Here is an 18,609-nt window from a genome sequence, read left to right as displayed (position 1 = left end):
CTGAGGTGGGCTGTTGGGCGGTATCTGGCTGTGGGGCAGGGTCTCTAGTGTCTGGGGCTGTGTCAGGCTCTGGGGCTGAATCAGGCTCTGGGGTAGGATCTCTAGTGTCTGGGGCCGTGTCAGGTTCCGGGGCAGGATCAGGCTCTGGGGTAGGAACTCTACTCTCTGGGGCCATGTCAGGTTCTGGGGCAGGGTCAGGCTCTGGGGCAGGATCTCTAGTCTCTGGGGCTGGTGTCTGGGTAGTTATCCAAGCCAATCTCAACTTATCCTTGAATGCTAAATAGAGTAGGCCTACCAGCAGCAGGTGGTTAGTATTCAGAAGGAATCTAAACCCTTCAAAAATTGATGGGGTGGGTCCAAATAACTGGTTGAGGGGTTGGGGGAAAACTTCCCCTGGTGTCATTTCCTCACAGAAGGTACCATTGTTAACATAACCCCAAAAACATGCGCTCAGTGTGTGATAGCCATTTATCCACGTGCCCACATTCCGGAGGAAGTTAAAAACCCATGAATTCCTCACCTTCTCGACCCACAGCACAAGCTGGATAACAGCAATGGTAGCCTTAGTGAGAGGACCCATATTCAAGTAGGGAGCTGCAAAGGGGAAGAATATAGCCACGGCCACATGCCACCCGAACCAGGGCAAAGTAGACCACATAGTGCTGCCTACCAAGGTTCCTATATCCAACACACCGAATTAAGTTATCCAGGAACTGTTATTCCTTTTTCACCTCTCTCTCTTAATGCCCTCAGGCCCCACGTTGGGCGCCAAGATCTGTCTCGGTTTGAAAGACAGGTGTCTGCTAAGGAAGGCAGAAGCCTCCCTTGGAGTGGCAGATGTAACCCCTTTCCCTCTGAGTTATTATAATTTTGAAATCAAGGGTCTTTAGGCAAAGATGTGGGAAAATAGGAATAACAGTTCTTTACTATATATATATATATATATATATATAACTAGTCAAACAAAACAACAACAACTATGGCAGTAACAGCAAACACAAACCCAGTCCCAGCCTTCTCGGCTGTCAGGCTATTTCCCCTCGGGTGCAGTTCCGCTTGCAGCCGACAGGGATCGCTGGCGGCTCCCGGTGAGCAGGGCAGGTGCGATGGTTCCCCCGCGGCTGCAGGGGGCGCTCCGGAGCGAGCTCGGGGAACACGCGGCTGCTCTGGCGCCCTGGGATCCCGGGGAGGGGTGGAACAAAGGAGCTTCACAAACCGGTGGGCAGCTGGTCCCGGAGTCTCGGAAACAGCAGGCTGGACTGGTAGGCTGGAGCGGCAGGCACAAACACAAATCCCGGGTGGCAGACGAGATGTATCCAAAAGGGGAACCCCCCGGGGCTCCAGGCAGGCAGGGCAAGCACGGCTACAGCGTAGCGAAGGCTCGAAGCAGCAGCGGGGTGGGCGGCCACAGCCCCAGCCTCCAGCAGGGCAGGGAAAGCAGCCCTGGGATCCCCGGTGTTGTTCCCAGCAGAAAGGAAAGACGCCGAAAACGGGAACCAGCAGCTCCTCAGCTCCTCTCTCCGTGGCTTCTCCCTCCAGACGCTGAGAGCGAACTGAACTGCCCGCCAGGTGAAAACAAAAGCCTGGCCGGGCCCTTTTGTCTTTTCTTAAGTATGGCTATCTCCTCTCAAGTATGGCCATTTATCTCCTAGCAACATGCTATGGGAAAAAATTCCTTTAACAGAAAAAAAACTAGGACTAAACTAAAACCCCAACAATCCCTTAACAGCGCTGCTTTTCTGCAAAGCATGCAGGAAGTTCCTTATGGAGTAAGTATATAGTAAAGAATGAGAAGATAGCAGTGACTTTCAGTACTTAAAAAAAAAGAAAACCAAACAAATAAAAAACAAAAGTACTTGAATAGCTAAACAACTTGATCAACTAATATTAGTTGCTCTGTTTTAAGCTAACCAAATGGCAGGTGTATTGCAGTATATGACTTTTTTCACTGTCAGAATTATCTTGAAAGTCTCTTTCTTGCTGTTCCTTTCAACCCCAGGTTCCACCCCGAGCTGAAGAAATCACCATTCCAGCTGATGTCACTCCTGAAAGAGTGCCAACTCACATAGTAGATTATTCAGGTAGGGACCGCTCAATATTGTCACTGATGTGGTGTGGAATTGTTTGTCTGACTCAACAGCCCCTGTAACAGTCAGACAGGTCTGGGACCAGAGTTGCAGGTGGGAGAAGTCTACAATAAAGTAGAAATTTTCTGAATTTCTAAGTTAGGACACCTCATAATTTTGTGTCAGTTTATTCTTTTGTATTTTTTTCATGCATTTTAATCTTATTACTGAATAGATGAATAGGTTCACTATGAAGGTTCATGTGCCATCATAAATCTGTGCAACTGTTGCACAGCTAGAAAAGCCCTTCTGCCATTTACTGTGGAAGCCAAGAGTTAGGCCATGTTAGCAGGTACCTTCCTGTCTTCTCTCTCCCATCACTGCTGAGGAAATGTCTTTGATGTGTTTAACCATCTGGAAGAAGAATGCTTTGTTGTTGTTGGACTTGACATTAAATTTATGTGGAGTGAGTTTTTCTTTCTATTGAATGAATTTTTCATAGATTCAGTTAACAGAAGCTTGGTATCACGAAAAAAATCATCACCACTGTAATAAAATTAACATGTCATATTCTGATGTAAAAGTTTACATTATAGAAGGAAGGGGCTGTTGAGAAATGTAGAAGGATGCAAACTGTGACTTGTTCCAAAGAGAACCTGTCTACAAATACAATTATTCCTCTTCAAAATAGCTGTAAAAAATTGATGTGCAACAGACTGTTTCTGTCTTACAAATTAATGGACCAATTTCATTATTGTTTTCGAAGGAGCACTCATTAGAGTATTTTTTAAAAAGAAGTTTAAATATCAAGGCTTTGACAAAGCTGTCTCATAAGCATTCTGAAATACCCTAGTTCAGTTTCAGAAGTTTTTTTATTTTGTTTGCAAAAATTTTAGTATTAATGAATAACTTACTCTGTTGAATGCAGAAGCAGAGCAAAGTGATGAGCAGCTTTACCATGAAATATCACAGGTAAGTGTATTTTAGTGTTTGCTAGAAAATGGTTTTGGAAAAAATCTTTCCTTTGAAGTTTTCTGCATTAGATGGGTTTCAGTTTGAATTGAAGAAAAAAACCTTTCTTACTTGGCATTTTACTTGTTTTGTTTTGTTGCTTGTGCTATAGGAAAGATTTCTCTATTTAAGAAATCTTAAATAGAGAAAGTAGATACTGGCACTGTGTTGGTGAATTGAGCTTAAGCTTTGTCCTTCCAAGTGAAAGGACAGAACCTAAATATTCTTTTATCAGCAAGCCAGTTTTGTATAAATAATTCTACCCTGAAAAGATCCATTTTGCTTCTTTCTGTTATTTGGTGACTTTGTTTTTGGTGACTTTGTCATCCCTTCTGATTCCTATTTTCTGATTCTGATTTTCAGTTCTTTCTGAGCACCTTTGCACATTTTCTGCACAGTCTGTCATGGTGTTGTGTTCCATTTCTGGCATTTAGTTCAGTGCTTCAGTGGAGGCTGCACATCATGACTCTTCAGTTTGGATTTCCGGGTGGCACAGGTCTCTGCAGACACAAGCTGTGACTATCACACTGCAAGACAGGCTTTTTGGCACTTCTCAGCATATAAGTTCTTTGTTTTAATCCCTTGTTCAGGCTCCAAGTAGCTTAAACAAGTCAGGAACAGAGTTCTAGTTACGTAGTTCTATAGTTTACTCTGATGTTATTATGTATAGTCTTTAATTGTCTCTGAACCGGTGGAATTCCATGCTTTTCCTTTCTCTTCATTGCAGGCAAATGTGATTTGTATAGTCTATGCTGTTAATAACAAGAATTCTATTGATAAGGTACAGTAACACAGTTTATCCCATTATTGAGATGTAACTTGTGCACTGCTCATTGATATCAAGATGAAATCTGGATTAGACACTTTAAATGCCTGAGATGGAGTTTGAGATTAGTTGTTAAGAGACTGAACAGATGTGGTTTTGCTTCTGCTCCGTTCCGACATACATGAGTTTTTAGTCATTTCACTTATCTGAGAAAGTTGCTCATTAATCAACTCCAATTTTTGTTTCCTCCTTTGTGGGTCAGTATGTGCCTTTTTGGGAAAGAAGCAGTAGCAGTTGTAGTGAAACTTGTGCATGGTTCAGTCATATTTAATTTGAATATGTATTTTTCATGTCTGTTTTTAATCCCACTTTAGGTAACGAGTCGATGGATTCCTCTCATCAATGAAAGGACAGACAAAGATAGCAGGTGCTTAAGTAAAGATGAGAAATGTGAATTAGGCTGCATGTCAATGGGTGTCAATGAACATTGTTGAGGATATTAATTGTTTAAGAAAATCAAATTCTAAACTTAAAGTTTATTTAAGAAGTCCAAGCAACAAGAGATTTGAAGTATGTAGGTCTGTTACATGTGCCAGCAATGTTGTTTATTTTGAATTTCATGGCTAGCTTTTACCAGGTGTGTTTATATTGGCTATGGTATAACTTGCTTTGCCTCTGTGGTCTGTATAGCTTTTCTACTGATGGTGGTTTGGGTAATAACAATGTGATTAGTTGCCATTGTATTTAAATATGTGGGTTTTGTAAAATCAACAAGAAATACATTTATGTCTAAGTGTATATCAAAACACTTATTTAAACTGTTGCCGTTTAGTTTTGCCCATTGCCTCCAGTGGTATTTAATTACATCATGAAAATAATACAGTGGTTTCTGGTGGGAGATAAAATGCTAAATTAAGATATTTTATCCATCTGTCTTTAAAGCTCTTAATACTTTTTTGTTTTTAGGCTGCCTCTTATATTAGTTGGAAACAAGTCTGATCTAGTGGAGTATAGCAGTATGGAAACTATCCTTCCCATTATGAATCAATATACAGAGATAGAAACGTGTGTAGAGGTATGCAAGACTTTATGAAGTTAAAGCAAGTAACAAAAAATACATTCTTGCCAAGCATGTATGGCAACTTTATAGTCGAGAAAGGGATTTTTTTTTCCTAACTAAATATTTCAAACGTGAGTAATTATAAAAATAGCAAGTTTATATGTTATCTTTCTTTAGGGAAGATTGCACTATTGTATAATCAAATGTGTCAGTCAAATTCTAATATTTAGAGCCTCCTCACATCCTTGCCTTTAATAAGGGTTTAAATTTAAGCCAGACAGTTGTCTGCAAAGTATTCAAAATTGATTTAATATGTGTGGATTTGTCTCTTTTCTTTTCTTTTTTTTTTTTTTTCGAAGTAGAGACAGCTTTTTGATTTCTGTTCTTGGTATGACAGCAAATTGTAGTGAAACTTCATTTGTTAATTAATTGAACAGGTACAGGGGCTGAATGTCTTTTTTCCAAACCAGTCCTGTACCTACTGGAGGGGACTAAGTCTTTAAAAATGTGATGCTTACTTAAATTTCAGAAGAAATCACCAAATAGTCAAGAAACTAGCTCATCAATGTGAGGATTTCTCTTTCAGTGTTCAGCCAAAAACCTGAAGAATATATCTGAACTATTTTATTATGCACAGAAAGCTGTTCTACATCCTACAGGTCCTCTTTATTGCCCAGAGGAGAAAGAGGTATTTATCCATAGATTCTCAGCAAATAATTTGGGGGGAATGAATCACTTTTCTGTTCTTTCCTTTTTAGTGGATTTTGCATCTCTTAGTGTATTCTGTTACCAGCACCCCACCCCCAAATGTCAGGCATTGCATCCCAGAACCACGGGGGTTGTTCAGTGATGTATTAACCTGACCTGTCTTTCCTCTTCATTCAAAGCGGTGAAGACAGTTTTTTGTTGCCCATGTGAACTGCTGAGTAAAGCGAGAAGCTTTGCTAGTGGCTTTGAGCCAAATGTAATGTGAACCAAATTATGTCTTCAGTTCTCCTTCAGATGTACATTTCACAGTAACTCCATTTATTTCAGGGAAAGCACTCTAGACTTGGCCTGATCTAAGAGAATTTTTTTTCTGAGAATCTTGTGAAACTTTGGCAAAAGGGATTATAAACAAGTAATGTGGCTGGTTTTTAGGTATCAGGTGGTTAGCTGAGTGTATTATGAAGGAGTATGTTTTTCTAAAAAAACAATTTCCTGGGCAAATACAAATAGAATCTCTGAATGTATCCGTTTAGTGTTGGGCAGTAGGAAAGTTGCTTCAGCAGTACTTTGTTAAGTTGAGAATCAGAGAATAACCTTGTTTTGATTTCTTCCATCAGAATCATCTATATGAGTTAGTAATGTTGTGATAAAATTGTTGTGCTGAAATCTTTTTGGTTTTCCGAAACCAATCTCTATGCAATCTGTGTGACCTCTGTGAAGAGAAGAGTCCATCATCACAGTAGTTGTTGGGAGAGAATTACCAGTGTCTGTTTTCCTTCACTTGGAAGGTATCCTAGCAGTTCTTTTGTCCTAGAGATAGTCCATATGCTCAATGCTTTGCCTGGTAGATGAATGAGCCCTGTGAAGGTTTTCAGTATTTGATGTTTGAAGTGAGTTGGCTGTAGTTCTAGACACATTTAGTTTTGCAAAGCACTGGGATTTTAAGGTGTTTTTCTTTTCCCCACCAAAAATTGTTTTGGGAAAAAAAAATGTATTTAGTTGTTTCTCAAAGTTTTCTATATCAATAAGACTGAATTTAGAGAACTGAGTTTTATTTTTTTTTAATGACTTAGTAGTGCCACCTTCAGCTTGTGAAGAGCTTGAGATTCTTCTAATAATTGAATAGAAAAACATTTTGATGTGGAATAATTGCTTTAAATTTATGGATATAAATTTGCTAAATCAATTTTTTATTTCCTCTTGCTTTTTACTTTTGTGTATATGTGAATGAATGTCTCTGTTCTGAAACTGTAAATGAAGACTAGTGTGTGTTTCCATGTGATTGAGCTGCCTGATGTCATTCAGTGTAATCTTTTTATATTTAAGCCTGGAGAGATACTGAATTTGCTTTTATTCCTTAGATGAAACCTGCCTGTATTAAAGCACTGACTCGCATTTTTAGAATTTCTGATCAAGATAATGACGGTACTCTCAATGATGCAGAGCTCAACTTCTTTCAGGTACCTTGCTTATTCTTCCACCATGCTTAAAGGTGAACTATATAACTCTAGAAAAACAAGTGATTGGTTTTGAATAAATATAGTAAGGTAAACTGTAAGGGAATCAGGCCTAAATATTAAGCCTCAACTGTGGCATAGAAGAATGGATTTGTAAAAACAGAAATGAAATTATTTCTAACCATTATTCAAGTTTGAGTTCAAGAGCAAAATTTAAAAATCTATTAATGTTCTTAAAAATAAAATACAATTTGTACACCTTAATTTCCACTAAGAAATTGCATTGTCCTTAACTAGCTTATCAAAATGTTTAAGGCTGTATTTCATACAGGATATGCTGTTTGTCCAGCTCAGTAGACAGTGGTCATAACATGCTTTTTTTGGGTTTTGTGTTAGAGAATTTGTTTTAATACACCACTGGCACCTCAAGCTTTGGAAGACGTAAAGAATGTAGTCAGGAAAAACCTAAGTGATGGAGTTGCAGATAATGGATTGACGTTAAAAGGTGAGTGTTATTTAACTCTTAAAAGATGTGTCTTTATACAATTGATAATCACTCTTAGGTGGAAAAGGTGATCTTTTGGAATATGATCTCTGTCTTGATTCTTTCAGACTGCAAGAGCTGAGCTTACTAAACAGTGATATCTCAATGTTCTTAAGCCTTGGGAAGTGCTAAACAAAAATCCTACCCAGTTATTTTGATACAAGAAAACTAAAAGCAGTCTTCCATGAGACCCCTCTCTAGGCAACTCCAAGCTAAAGCTTTCTGGTTTAAACTGTTGAAAATATTTGGTTTATTTTCATACAGCTGAGTTCTTCTAAAATGCTGGTACTGAAAAAAGCAAACAACAGCAGAAAACCAAGTGGATTGTTTGAAGGAAACATGATTTCTGAACATTCAGTATGTGTAGATAATGCTGTAAATATCACCCAGGAGGTTTAAAGTTTTGATGTACATTTTGAGCTTTTTTGTTTTCACGTCTGATACTGATTCTATTGAAAACACTTGTAGCAGGTAAAGCACTTCAGGGCCTTAAGATTTCACCATTTTTGATTTTTAGGTTTTCTTTTTCTACACACACTTTTCATTCAGCGAGGAAGGCATGAGACAACTTGGACTGTTTTGCGTCGCTTTGGCTACGACGATGACTTAGAGCTTACCCCAGAGTACTTGTTCCCTCCGTATGTATCACTGATTTCAGCTTTCTAAGCTTGAGTTCAGTCTGTGCTCCTGCTTTGGCAGGATGAAAGGGTTACTGTAGTGTGTTTATTTAACACGTTGTTACATCAAGTACCTCCCTTACTTTATGACCACCCAGCCAAAACCATCATGTGACTAAACAACATGAAGGAAGAACTCTCTTGTGCCAAATCATGTTCTGTTCTCTTTCTTCACAAGAAAGGTGGCAGAAGAGATTCTTAATACAAAACTGGAACATAAATCTGAGCAGTTGCTTATTGTATGTGGCATCAAATTCTAAAAGACTTGTCAGTATTTTCGTAGCATTTGAGACCTACTGAAAATCCCCAAATTAAAAAGTTAAGAGATTGACCAATTCTGTGGCTTCTATTAAAAAATGTAACTGCATCATTTTTTGTTGAAAAACTCCAAACCCCAAAGTACAAAAACAAAGCAAAACAACAAAAATGTAATTATTATAGAACTATATATCATAAAGGCACTCACTCATCATTTTAGAATTCCTAATAAAAAGTATGTGCTTTGATCTGTGTGAAGATAAATTGTTAAAGTTAAGTGCCAGGGTCAGATACTAAATGTTACAATTCATAAAGTATGTATTTTGAGTTTCAGTAGTCTATACTTCATAAACAATTAATGCTTCTTGTATTTGTTTTTGTTTCCAATAAACAGCCTAAAAATTCCCCCTGACTGCACAACAGAACTAAATCATCATGCATACTTGTTTCTTCAAAGTATTTTTGATAAACATGATTTGGTAAGCATTTAATCCGAGTGTGTGTGTCCTTATACTTAAGAGCTTTAGTTTGCCAGGAGTTTTGCTAACAAAAAGGTGTTTTTATCATTATGTCATTTTATTCAGAAACTGGCTTTAGCTTAACCTATGGAATCAGAACTAACCTGCTGCTTATGATTGTCTGCAAGGAGAGTTGGCAGGCATAGTTGTAATATCAAATTGTTTTTACCTAGCTTATATGTTTAATCTTACTAAAAAACAAGGAAAGAAAAATTATTAAAAAGGAAACAGCTCAGTTTCTTGAATCTTGCAAGTATACAGCAAGAAAATACCAGTTTAGAATAGACATGAATTAAATTATGTCTGATACTGTATTTTGTTTCAGGATAGAGATTGTGCTTTATCTCCTGATGAATTGAAAGACTTGTTCAAAGTCTTCCCTTACATGCCATGGGGACCTGATGTGAACAACACAGTTTGTACAAATGAAAGAGGATGGATCACATACCAAGGGTTTCTCTCACAGTGGACGTAAGTGTGATACAGGACATTTTAGTAGTTGAGAACTATGGGTATGATGATGTGTTTATAGATTCCTCTTAAAAAACTGCTGGAAAGAGTAGAAGTTTAACAGTTGAAAATTGACCCAAGCAGCCAAGTTTCTGTAGCCATCCAGTGGCCTGATCTTCAGACTGTTATAACCTGTTCAGGATTTGGCCAGTATTTAGTGCTAACAATGAAGAAGTGTGCCTTCAAAATGTGGAAATCTTTATGATCCCTGTTGAAATGTTATTGCTATTGTTCTACTCTTTAGAGACGGTTTGAAAAATGGTGCTTAATAAGGAGAGGGTTTTTTTCCAATTTAAAATACAGAAAATGAGAAAAACATTATTTGGAGAAATAAGAAAATACAGTGTGGGTTGATAAGCCTCAGCAAGTACTGCCTTGGTAGTGTTCTGGTGACCAGTAAGACTGATAAAGTTATCACCATTTATTCTCAGAGACTTTAGTCCTTCAGTACTGCATAGTGTCAGGAATGTTTCTATCATGTCAATCTTAAGATAGGAGATAAGGATTGTTTCAGTACTATAAAGAATTGGTACCACAGATGGTGACAATTGAAAGTTCCTTTTGTCCCCTCTGCCAGACTAACCACATACCTGGATGTTCAGCGTTGCCTGGAGTACCTGGGTTATTTAGGATACTCCATACTTGCAGAACAAGAATCTCAAGCATCAGCAATTACAGGTAATAAAAATTTGATACATCAGAGAAATTTAAATTTAGAAATATACTAAAGAGTAAATTGTCTAATAGTTCATCTATTTTTATTTACTCCGTCGCTTTCTGCTCAAATGAAACCTTTGATTTAATATTTTTGAGAGATTGTTTTGTGTGCATTTTTGTGTTTTCACATACATGCATGCATTTATATCTTGTGAAAAATATTTTTGTTTTTCTGAAAGTGACAAGAGATAAAAAGATAGACCTCCAGAAAAAACAGACTCAGCGAAATGTCTTCCGATGCAATGTTGTTGGAATGAAAGGCTGTGGGAAAAGTGGAGTTCTTCAAGCTCTTCTTGGAAGAAATCTGATAGTAAGAAACACGTTGCTTATATTCACCTATATATGCTCTTGAGTTAAGATTAGACAGCAAAAGTGATTGATCTTGGAACTTTAATGGTTGTTACTGAGTTTGGAGAGTTCTTTGAGGAAATACAGAATTACTAAGGAGGAGTTTGGGTTTTTTTGGTTTTGTTCTATTCTGGCAGTAGCTATTGCATGCAATAATGACTTGTACATCATAGATTATAGCTATGCATTTCCTTGCAAAAAATGCCAAAGATTACTATATTTTTCATTCATTAATAAATAGACTAAACCAGCTGTTCAAATCTAACTTAAAGGGAAAAGTTGCTGTGATGTAACATGAAATTCTGCCTTTTCAGAGACAGAGGCAAATACGTGCAGAACACAAATCTTACTATGCCATTAATACAGTCTATGTATATGGACAGGAAAAATACTTGCTGGTAAGGTTGCCTCATTCTTGTTTGCCTAAGACTGGTTAATGTTAAAATTCTGTGAATTATTCAGAGCCTTCTGCAACAAACTAGTTTTATTTCTCTCTTCTTCTTAATGGGAATTCCCCCCAATTATTTTCTGTCCCAGATACCTTCTGGTTTTTTATGTAGATAATTTAGCTGAACCTGTTCAGAACCCGTTATTTTTGAAACCTTGTCCTGAGTTGTACAAAACCTAGTCCTTTTATGATCACACTGCAGGGTATCAAGTTATAACATGTGATAAATGATCAGCAGTCAGTCTACCTATTCAGTGAGAAGCTTCTGTCACATGAGGTGATTAGAATGCCTACAATTAGTATTCAGTGGGAGAAATCAGTTCTTTAAGGCTTGTTCCATTCTAGTTTTCCTTTATGATAATATGATCTCTTTCTTTGTTTTCTGAGATCTAGTCCTCTGCTCTGGTTTTTCTCTGTAGGATGAATGCCGATTTCTGTGGGTGCCTAAGCCTTTGTTTTAAAGTAAATATCACCTTTTTATGCTGAGGTGGTAATTGCCTGCAGATGTGATGTTAACAGCTCACATATGCTGGCTGCATGGTAAATTCCTACTATTCTTTTTCATTAATTCTGCCTATTGTCAGTCCATTAGTTTGAAGGATACATAAAAATGAGCCATAAAAATTATGAGACAAGTTTTAAATTCCTTTAACTGCATAATGACAAGCTTTTCTTCCTCTGCAACCATCTTCTTTTCCAGCTACACGATGTCAGTGACTCAGACTTTTTAACTGATGCTGAGACCATATGCGATGCTGTCTGCCTGGTATATGATGTCAGTAATCCTAAATCCTTTGAGTACTGTGCCAGGATTTTTAAGGTTTGTAGAGTTTATATTTACAAACCTTTACATTTATATTTCTTCTCACTGACTGAATAGTCAGTGTCAGTTACCTGACCTGTACACTGGTTCTAGTGCTTAAAAGACATTTTATTTCTAAGTGCTGGTTATATATCATGATGCAGTAGCAGTGATGCAGTTCTGTTACTCATGCAAAGCAAACATCTACTTTCCTATGTAAACTACTCTGCTTCTAGAAATGCCTGACTTCAGTGCCATGAATATATCTTAATGCTGCTGCAGCCAGTTCAGTACAGCCTGTTCCAGGTTGAATGTGTCATATACTGTTTCTTTCACTTTTTTTTTTTTCTTTTAATTTGCAGCAGCACTTCATGGACAGCAGAATACCATGTTTAGTGGTAGCTGCCAAGTCCGACTTGCATGAAGTTAGACAGGAATATAGTATTTCTCCTGCTGAATTCTGCAAAAAACACAAAATGCCTCCACCCCAAGCCTTTACTTGTAATACTGCTGATGTGCCGAGTAAGGATATCTTTGTTAAGCTGACAACTATGGCAATGTATCCGTAAGTACCGGAGCTGTTCTGTTTTTCGTGTGCATGGTCACACAGCACCACTCACTGCATGCCATCGTTAGCCACAGGATGGAAGTGCCTCACCGAGCTTTAGCAACAGAGAGACATGAATGACCTGAGTAGAATCTTTATTTCAAATTGAGGAACTTGGCATATATCCAACACAGAAATCAGTCTCAGCTGTTGTTGCTAAGGTGTTTTTTTAAAGAATACCCTAGTTCATCCAACTCAAGATGCAAATTCCAATGAATAGGGTTCTGTTTGGTCCTTATTGGGGATACAAAAAGTGTATCAATTTTCATATCTTGGTGTTTTTGAGATATTCATGAGTGAGCTGTACTGTAATCGTTGTTGATAGCTCAACTTGACAGCTGATTACAAGCAATGGCACCTTAGTGCACAACAGTTCCCCGAATGTACTGCTCAAAGTACTTTTTGTTTTCAGGGTGTTTATTACTATGTGCTTTAATTCATTCATCTAATAAATCTTATCATTTTAATAGAATTTTTGTATAAACACCTTTGGACTTCAGGTGCAATACAGTTAAGCTCAGATTCCTCTTCACTACACGTCTCACTGTTGCTAAACTCACTTTGCATCTCTTTTTTTGGTGGGTGAAGCTTTTAATATGGTGATGAACTACACTAATATTACAGCAGATGGAGTCTAGTATGACAGCTGACATTTGCTTTAAAATAAATAGAACTAATGTCACTTTCACCCAAAATAATAGGGTATTTTGAATTATTTGAAACTGAATTTACTGAATTACGTCTGTAAAGCTTTAGTTTTGGTTTTGATTTTTTTTTTTCCTCTTCTGTTCATTTTGTAGCACTGGAATACTGGGAAACCACTAAACTGTAGCACTGACCAAATGTCTTGTCATATCAATATTCCTGCTTCTCCCTTAGTTTTCAAGCATGTGTGTTTGGTAGGGTGGGAAAAATAGAGGCAACGCTCACCCTGTAAAGAGGGCATTTGAAGTGGTAGAAAATGTGGCTTCCTTTCCTTTGAAAAAGGGGTGTTATCTATTGCTGTGCAGACATACTCAGAAGCCTTTAAATGCTTCCCTTTTATGGGAACTTGTATAAATTCAACAAACATTTTCATTCATGTTTGTGCTTTGCTGTTAAGATCTGTATATGGTGGTAATGCCAAAAGACATAGAACCTCTAACCTTTAAATTCTGCACAGCTGTAGTTGTACCCTTTCTTCCCCAGTGTATTTTTTTTCTCCTCTCCTTACTCATTCAAATGTACCTTTTATTCCTAAATCTCTCTCTTGGTTGTGGCACAGTCCTAATGTGCACTTGATTTGATGAGCAAGATTTCAACTCCTGTCCTTCTGTGTGTTTTCGCAGCCATGCCCGGTTACGCTGTATGTGCGCCTGCAACAGGTGTACATTTTGCATCTGTCAGAACTTCCTCAACTCAGACTTGCTGCAATCTGTAAAGAACAAACTCTTCACTGCAGTTCTTAACAGGTCCTTAACTTTATTTACTAGGTACCAGGTGTGCTTTTAAAATAAAGGGTGTCTTTGAAAAAGCAATTGGTAACCTTATATACTGCAGATTTTTCACTCCATATCCACTAAATAGGCCGATACTTTAATAATTGTCATAGAATTATCAAACTTGGTTTAACTTGAAGGTTCTTTTGAGCTTAGTTCAGTCATTTTTCTGAAACATTACCAATTTGGTTGTTGATTCAGGCTCTTTGTGAGAAATACTGTGCAGGAATTAGGACTATGTTTTTAGGGAACTGCTAATAGACATTAAGTAGTGTCTACAAATCTGTGTAATGTTTCTCACTTGAGACATTACAGGGTTGTTTAGTATTGATTAGAGGTAGTGCCTTTGAGATATCAGTTACAGAGATACTTTCATAAAGGCACAGCTTGACTTACAGCAGCATCGTGTAACATATTACATGTTTATAATTGCTAGTTGGATATTTGGGAGTTCTTAAAATTTCTGTGTGTGTATGTTATGCTTGGTTTACACAGAGTGAGCATTTTGTGTTAAAAAAAATAATCCAGATCTTTTAACGTCCAGTTCCTCTCTGAATGAAATGCAACGTGTAAGAAGTGGTAAATGCTTAAACATTTGCATTTCCAGACACTTTTGGAAAAACAATTGGTAAAGAGAGATAACTGGTTTTCAGCACTGAAAACAGTACTCTAGCTTATCCTGTGTGTACTGCACTGTTTTTGACACACAGGATTTACTAACACTTCAGCACTTGTCATCACACACAAGCAAATGGGAGTTCAAACCAAACAACTGTTGCAGTGCAGTGGTTCCATCATCCACAGCCTTCTTGGAGGTTTAGATGGTAAATGTGTTTATTTGAAGGCCATGGTTGGAATATCCTGACATGCTGCTGGTCCATGTATGTTACTACTTGTTACAGGTTTCAGATTTAGCTGCTCCATGTAAGAGTGTCTGTCTCCTCTAAATGCAAGTTACACACATGTAGGAGGTCTGCTGATACACCCACCTACAGGACTGAGCATTTTCCTTGTGAAATACCACTTTAATCCAAGATACAAGTGTTAACCACAGAATGAGAATTCAAGGAAGGGTGAAAAACTCATTAGCTTAGGAAAAGACTGAATGACTGAGGCTCTTCATGTTGCATCTCTTCTACAGCAGTCATCCCATAGACAGAAATCCTTTGAAACAGCAATCTCCTTGCATATTGTCACTCTAAAACTTCATTAAGCAGTCACTACTAGAAGATCCCAGCTCTTCATTATTGAGGCTGAAATCATCTGTAACACATCTTCATTTTTTGGAATGGTTTTGGGTTGCTCCATTCACTGTTGTGGCTTGTTTTTCTCTTGTATTGGTTTTTTTTGAGTCCTGCATTAGACATTGAACTTCATTCCTCTGAAATATTGTCAGGGTCTCAGGGTACTGAAATCTTTTAATGAGGTTTGGGATGCTGTCATTCCACACCTTATCACTAGGGAGTGTGGAACAAACATAGGAATCCACTACTGACTAAAAAGTCTGTAATTCAGGGTAAGAAGAATTCCTCATAGACACTTCCCTCCAGAAAGAGGAATTATTTGCTAGAATCCCTTTGTCTCTCAGTCACTGGGGTTTGTTGCAGGTTTCCAGCATGCTCACTTCATCTCACCAACTCCCTAACCATTTTTACCATTCAGCACGTGAGCTGCTACATAACTGCACAAATGGTAGAGCTGGGATACCGATAAACAAGAGGGAATAGCTCCTAGTTGTAGGTGTAGGAGGGTAGAGATGGATTTCTTGTATAAAAATCATACATCTAATGATGTGTGATTAGATTAGAGAAAGCATTTGGATCAAGGACTTTCTGATTCAGTTAGTTTCTATAACTTTTCTTATTTTGCCTTCACAAGTGCTTACCATTAGGTTAGATAGTTGGGCTGAAGTTAGATAACTGATGAAGGAAGGAGGTTTCTTGAGAGTACTTTATTGTCCCGATCCCCTCCTATTTCTTTAGGCTGTGGAAGCTTTTCAGGTAAATTGAAATTTTTCACACTGGACTCGCAGTGCAATGTGTTGCTACATAAGACCTAAACACTGTTACCAAGGCATGATATCAGATGATGTTTGAATATTCCCACCGTAGTAATTAAAGGAAGAACACTGCCTCTGTGCAACTGAGAAACCTGTTCATGCCCCCCCTCAGTTTCTCTTCTGTGGACAAACTTCAGAGGCTCCCCTGAGGGTTGCAAGGCTGTCAGAAAGGCAAGTTCAGCTTGGAGATTGCTGTGTTGGTTTGAGCTACCCAGGGTCACACTTCAGTGGTTCTTTGAGGAAGGAGGGACAGCATTCAAAGCACTGGACATGCATGTATGAGACTTGCTAATATCCTGAAGTATTTTTATACTTAATTTGTTCTTTCCTTCAGGTGTTCACTTGTATTTGTCTAGCTGACACCTAATCTCTTTTTGCTACATTGTTTTACCAAAAGCAGGATTTCTGCTTTTGTCATTCTAACCCTTTCTTTAATGATGACCTTGGATTTTTTGGCGCTTTTTTCCCCCTTGGTTTCAAATCATCCATGTTGCCTTTTTCTTGTACAGTAGTGGCATTTTTCTGGCTAAGTTAATTTCAAAATAAGACGCTTCTAATGCATGAGAATTCTGTTGTTCAGCAAGGAGACTTCTCAGAGGATGTTTTTCTTCTAAAGCTTTTAAAACATTGTAGAACTGAAGTGAAATTCTAGTTCCATATGAAACCTGGGTGTTTCAGGAATTGTTAGTAAGGTTTTGCTTTCTGTGAAAACCTTCCTTCTGTGAAATTAAAGATAAGACAATACATTACTATTAGATTTTCCTGTAATAAGGGGAAAGTTCTAAGAGTAATCCAGGATGTGCAGGGTATGCAGTTTACTTTTCAAAACTTGTGTATTGCCATTAAACCTAATTGCAGAAATCTATCTCTACACTTAAGTGTCCCTCAAATTAGGACATTGCTAAATGACATCCCAATGTCATTACATTAGGGCATTAGAAATTGCTAATTTATTTGCCTCCTCTAAGCTGTTCAATACTCCAAACTGCATAGGAATTTGCAAAGCTGTGGTGCCTGATTTCTTTCTAAATAGAGTGTATTCATTTGGCATTTTACATGGGCATTTTTAGGTTTTATGGATACTAAGATGCATTTGGAGCTTTGCACATTTTAGATGACTAATGCATGGGGGAAAATTCTAACTGCTGGACTTAGTTTGCATCCTGGGAAAATACGTGCCTGAAAGGAAGCTGCAGCAGCTCGTGCAGGTTACGTGATGCTTTTGGAATTCAGTTGCTTATATTTAATGGTTAGAATCTTTGTCAGAGCAGGTGGCTGCTGCTGCTGCATGAACTTGCTTAGAGTTCTGGTGTGAGTAGCCATGTGAGCAGCCTGTTGGCCTCACCACTGTGCTTTTTAAATGCTTTGGAAGTTACTATAAGAATGGTTTTGAACTTCTGTATTTAAGGATAAACCTTCCCAGACCTGGGAATTATTCTGCTGCTGACCTAGGGAAAAGTGTCGGCATTGGCCCATAACTCAGCAGTTTTCTGTGTGTACCCATGGCAGGCATGCTCAGTTAACCTCTTGGTAAGGGCATGTGACAAACTTCTTGAGAATTGTTAAAGTCTCTTGAGAAAAAGACTGTTCAGATTTCAGAGATCTTATTCAAAAAGTGACAAGATACTTGACTCACTTTTAAAGGTAGGTTGAATTAAAATATGCCCTTTTTTCCCAAAATGTGCGTTAAAATCTGAATTTTGTGCCAAAGGTAAAATTTCTAGACTTTCATATATTTGTGGAACTAATTGTATGATTAAATGCACAGAGCAGCCTGTCTGGAAAGTTTGAAACATCATTTTTATTACTAATAAGCAAGAGTTCCAGTTATGGCTTCATTTCAAATACAGCTTCATTTATGGAGTCCTGACTTCTGCTCTGTGTGTGTATAAGTGCACATTTATATAGATGTTTTACCCTTGGAGAAAATATTTTTTCTAATTCAGGGTTACTCTCTTACAAGGCAGTATATAACAAGGCAGTCTGTAACAAGGCAGTAATAATTTCCACCATTGGTGAAAATTAGTTTCATAAGCACAACTAGACTGAAATAAAATTTGAACGTTATTTTTTGAAAAGGTAGAAATTTTCAGTGTGTATTGAAAAAACTTGTTGTGCATTATCGGCCACCTTCATGTCAAAGAACCTGTGCTAGAAACAAATATTGATCTTTTTATTATCTCAGATTTTTTTTGTTCTGTTAATGGCAGCTAAACAATATTAGAGATTAAAGTTGTAAAAATTGATTTTATGATAGCGTGAGGAACATTGAAAGAAGAAAAATTGGGTGTTTTACAAAGTTGTAAAGCAGTTAGACACCCATAATGTTCTGAATTTCAGTAAGCGTTTTTGAACTTTAGATTTTCGGGCTGAGACATTCAGAGTAGATTTCCTTGAGGCTGTAAGTCCCTGTCTCGAATTAGTTCCTTATTTAAATGAAAGAGTCTGCTATTGTTAGGCTTAGAAAAGGGATCAAAGCCAATTTAGTCTCCCTTTAGACATTACAAGAGGATTTTATCATGGCTGAGAACATATTAATTGTTTTTAGAAGGATGAAGCTGTGCTCAGCAAGTTT

At 37.7% G+C, this 18,609-nt stretch overlaps 1 protein-coding gene across 4 annotated transcripts in view; it reads left to right on the top strand.

The window, feature by feature from the left end:
• Nucleotides 1-18,609, top strand: part of RHOT1 (ras homolog family member T1) — a 32,198-nt gene that overhangs the window by 11,034 nt on the left and 2,555 nt on the right. For 3 of the 4 annotated variants that reach the window (XM_069032294.1, XM_069032291.1, XM_069032292.1), the window contains exons 3-19: nt 2,000-2,081; nt 2,995-3,038; nt 3,805-3,858; nt 4,218-4,270; nt 4,810-4,918; nt 5,490-5,591; nt 6,973-7,071; nt 7,465-7,573; nt 8,130-8,250; nt 8,942-9,026; nt 9,391-9,536; nt 10,153-10,253; nt 10,472-10,602; nt 10,955-11,038; nt 11,789-11,908; nt 12,253-12,455; nt 13,826-13,948. In XM_069032294.1, the coding sequence (XP_068888395.1) occupies nt 2,000-2,081; nt 2,995-3,038; nt 3,805-3,858; nt 4,218-4,270; nt 4,810-4,918; nt 5,490-5,591; nt 6,973-7,071; nt 7,465-7,573; nt 8,130-8,250; nt 8,942-9,026; nt 9,391-9,536; nt 10,153-10,253; nt 10,472-10,602; nt 10,955-11,038; nt 11,789-11,908; nt 12,253-12,455; nt 13,826-13,948 (1,766 nt within the window). The remainder of the gene's footprint in view (nt 1-1,999; nt 2,082-2,994; nt 3,039-3,804; nt 3,859-4,217; nt 4,271-4,809; nt 4,919-5,489; nt 5,592-6,972; nt 7,072-7,464; nt 7,574-8,129; nt 8,251-8,941; nt 9,027-9,390; nt 9,537-10,152; nt 10,254-10,471; nt 10,603-10,954; nt 11,039-11,788; nt 11,909-12,252; nt 12,456-13,825; nt 13,949-18,609) is intronic. The other variant, XM_069032293.1, reaches the window with a different exon arrangement.

This window comes from Aphelocoma coerulescens, chromosome 18 (genome assembly GCF_041296385.1).
Source record: "Aphelocoma coerulescens isolate FSJ_1873_10779 chromosome 18, UR_Acoe_1.0, whole genome shotgun sequence".
Taxonomy (NCBI): domain Eukaryota; kingdom Metazoa; phylum Chordata; class Aves; order Passeriformes; family Corvidae; genus Aphelocoma; species Aphelocoma coerulescens.
The sequence above is the reverse complement of the archived record's forward strand: the minus strand, read 5'-3'. Positions and strand labels throughout refer to the sequence as shown.